Source organism: Momordica charantia, assembly GCF_013281855.1.
Source record: "Momordica charantia cultivar OHB3-1 chromosome 2 unlocalized genomic scaffold, Mcharantia_2.0 BLBB01000002.1, whole genome shotgun sequence".
Lineage (NCBI taxonomy): Eukaryota > Viridiplantae > Streptophyta > Magnoliopsida > Cucurbitales > Cucurbitaceae > Momordica > Momordica charantia.
In genome coordinates, this window is record NW_028275160.1 from 10252700 (window position 1) to 10255992 (window position 3293).

The following is a 3293-nucleotide window of genomic DNA, read 5'->3' on the forward strand; positions in this document are numbered from 1 at the left end:
CATGGCGAAAGTGGGTTTGTTGATTTTGATTCTGATTTTGATGGGAGCTGATGCTGCCAATGAAAAGCTTGGAGCTTCCTTTATATTTGGTGATTCTCTGGTTGATGCTGGAAATAATAACTATTTGCCAACCTTGTCTAAGGCCAATCTTCGCCCCAATGGGATTGATTATCAGGCTTCCGGAGGGGCCCCCACCGGCCGATTCACCAACGGCAGAACCATCGGCGACATCGTCGGTAAGCTCGGTCGATTGTCTAGCTTTCTCCGACCGGTTCGGTCTTATGCTTTTTATGGTTATGTCTACTTAGGATGTTCGTTTTTATAAGTCCTTTTTATAAATACGCAATCGATCCTCTCTTTTTCTCGATACGACCCTACTCTTGTAACCATACATGTAAACTATACAGGTGAAGAGTTGGGTCAACCAAAGCACGCAGTGCCATTTCTGTCCCCAAACTCCACCGCAAAATCAATACTAAACGGCGTTAACTACGCCTCCGGCGGCGGCGGAATCCTCAACGCCACCGGAAGAATCTTTGTCGGAACTCTCTCTCTCTCCTCTTCTCTCTCTAGAATAAAAAAAAAAGTAAACAATTAACTTATTAATCAAAATGGTGGTGTGAATGTTGGCAGGTAAATCGGTTGGGAATGGATATTCAGGTGGATTTCTTCAACATAACGAGAAAACAGTTGGATAAATTGTTGGGAGCTTCGAAAGCGAGAGATTATATTACCAAAAACTCCATCTTCTCCATCACCGTTGGAGCCAACGATTTCTTGAACAATTATCTTCTTCCGGTGCTCTCCATCGGCGCTCGGATCTCGCAGAGCCCCGATTCTTTTATCGACGACATGATCGCTCATCTTAGAGATCAGCTCACTGTAAGTCTAAGTACTATTTTAATTTCAGTTCAAATGTAATTTTGAAAAATTTGAAATCATTTTCAAAGTCCTTTTCGAGGAACCATTTACGGTGTGGTTGGGAGTGACGGTAGAATTAGTGATTTTGAAAAAAGAAATTTAAGTAGGTATGATTTTCCAAAATCGTCGTCCTTGAAAATAAATTTAAAATAATTTTAAACTTTTAGTTTATCAAACATGAAAGTATTTTTCACGATGTCATGACCGAAATCACTTCAAAACATACTACTTCAGTTAAAAGACTGCTACCGTCAAAAATCATTTTAAACTCATCCGAAAAGTTCGTATGACCATTAATATTGTTGTTATTTAAATGTCAAACTAACATGTTAGTTTGGCTAATGAACTATTGATGATTTGAATAATGTTAACTATAAGTAACATAAAATAGAGTAGTCAATACATGGGCTAAGCTCAACTTGTTAAGACAATATTTAAATCCACGTCCCGACATAATTGTGACTCATAGAATCCTAAGTTTAAAAAATGTCTAGTAAGTCTCTAAACTTGTTTCTTATTTTCTTTCTATTTTTTCCTACTTATAGAATAGAATGCAATAATAAAAAATAAATATAACATAAAATTTTTTAATATATTAAATTTCATAAAAATATTTAAAATTTCAAAGCACAAGAAACAAAAAATAATTACCAAATATATCTCTATTTAATTTTTCAATAAAAAAGAAAGAACAACCAACGACAAATAGTAGTTATATAGGACTAGTTCTGTTTTCATTTATTAAAAAATAGAAAACAAAAAGTAAAAATAAGATATAGAAACGTAACGAGACAAGTCATACACAATTGATCTTTTTTCTTTAAAGTGGAAAAATAAACACAACCATAAAAATCTAGATGCTAGGCCTATAAATTTTTGTTTAGTAATTGATTGTTAAGAATCTCCCGTTGAAAAGATAAGAGACTTATCAAAAGTTTACAACATAGATAAGCTATTCTTCCTACTGCGGATTAATTTTGAAATGAAATCACATGAATTTTGATATTGATGCGGTGAAATTTTCAATTGGATGCAGAGATTGTACCACTTGGATGCTAGGAAATTTGTGGTGGGAAATGTGGGTCCAATAGGGTGCATACCCTACCAAAAGACCATCAACCAATTAAATGAAGACCAATGTGTTGATTTGGCCAATAAGTTGGCCCTTCAATACAATGCCAAATTGAAGGATTTGCTCTCCACTCTCAACAAAAATCTCCCTTCCTCAACTTTTGTCTATGCCAATGTCTATGATCTTGTCATGGATCTCATCGTAAACTATGACAATTATGGTAAATATTACTTCTTCATTGCATTTCATCAATTTTATATCCTTCTCAACAGTGAGAGATTAAATTGAAACTTTTTAAATTTTAAGGATTAAGTTGAAAAATCATCCGAACATTAGAGACTAAAACATATATTTAATCTTTTTTTTTTCTTGTTCTACTTCTCTTTAGTCTCTCCACTCAATGTTAAAGTGTGATTTCATATTTGTTTCTATTGGTAACTTAATTAATATGGTGTCACATATCTATTAGATAAATGTTAGTGATAATTTTGGCACAATTTGTTAGATAAACCAAAGAAGTAAATATATACTACATCCACCAATCTTATATGTCAATTTAAACATATAGTTCAAGTCGTGAGAGACTTATACATTTCCATTCAAATAAGGTAAATGGTCCTTACAACCAACAAATATGAAAGTCAATAAAAACGACCCAAATAAAAGAAACCTGAATCAGTGAAGATTCGAACCTACCACCGTTCAGAAACCGTTAAAACATATAATTATATCACGATTCTCTCCTTGTGTAAATGTAGGATTCAAGACGGCAAGTAGAGCATGTTGTGGGAATGGAGGGCAGTTCGCGGGAATAATACCCTGCGGCCCACAATCAAGCCTCTGCACAGACAGATCAACGCATGTCTTTTGGGACCCTTACCATCCAAGTGAAGCTGCCAACCTTATTCTTGCCAAAAAATTGCTCGACGGCGACCAAAAATACATTTCTCCGGTGAACCTCAGGCAGCTTCGCGACCTCTAATTAGCGTTTCATTGATGAAGGAACACAAGAAGGGTCTTGGGAGCAGCTTATATTGGTATATTATTCAAGAACTTGATGAATATATGACATGTTTTGGATTGCCTTTGAACTGTTCGACGAATTGCCCCAATGGTGCTTTCCTTTGGATTCCTGTCTTTTTTTTTAATGTGTTTGGATTGTCATCTCTGATCTTATTCTCTCGAGTTGAATTGAGCCCATTAGAGAAACAAGGAGATATTAGAGTTGGGGAATTTTAGAGCTCGTTTGGTATTGTTATTGGTGTTTCTTCATTTTTTAATAAAAAAAAATGAAATATAT

The 3293-nt window shown here is 34.8% G+C and overlaps 1 protein-coding gene across 1 annotated transcript; it reads left to right on the forward strand.

The window, feature by feature from the left end:
* LOC111024764 (GDSL-like Lipase/Acylhydrolase superfamily protein) lies at positions 1-3293 on the forward strand. Its single transcript, XM_022302540.2, has 5 exons — positions 1-236; positions 408-538; positions 634-882; positions 1958-2213; positions 2752-3293. Exons 1-5 carry the CDS (start codon positions 2-4, stop codon positions 2973-2975), a joined length of 1095 nt encoding a protein of 364 aa, XP_022158232.1. The 5' UTR covers position 1; the 3' UTR covers positions 2976-3293.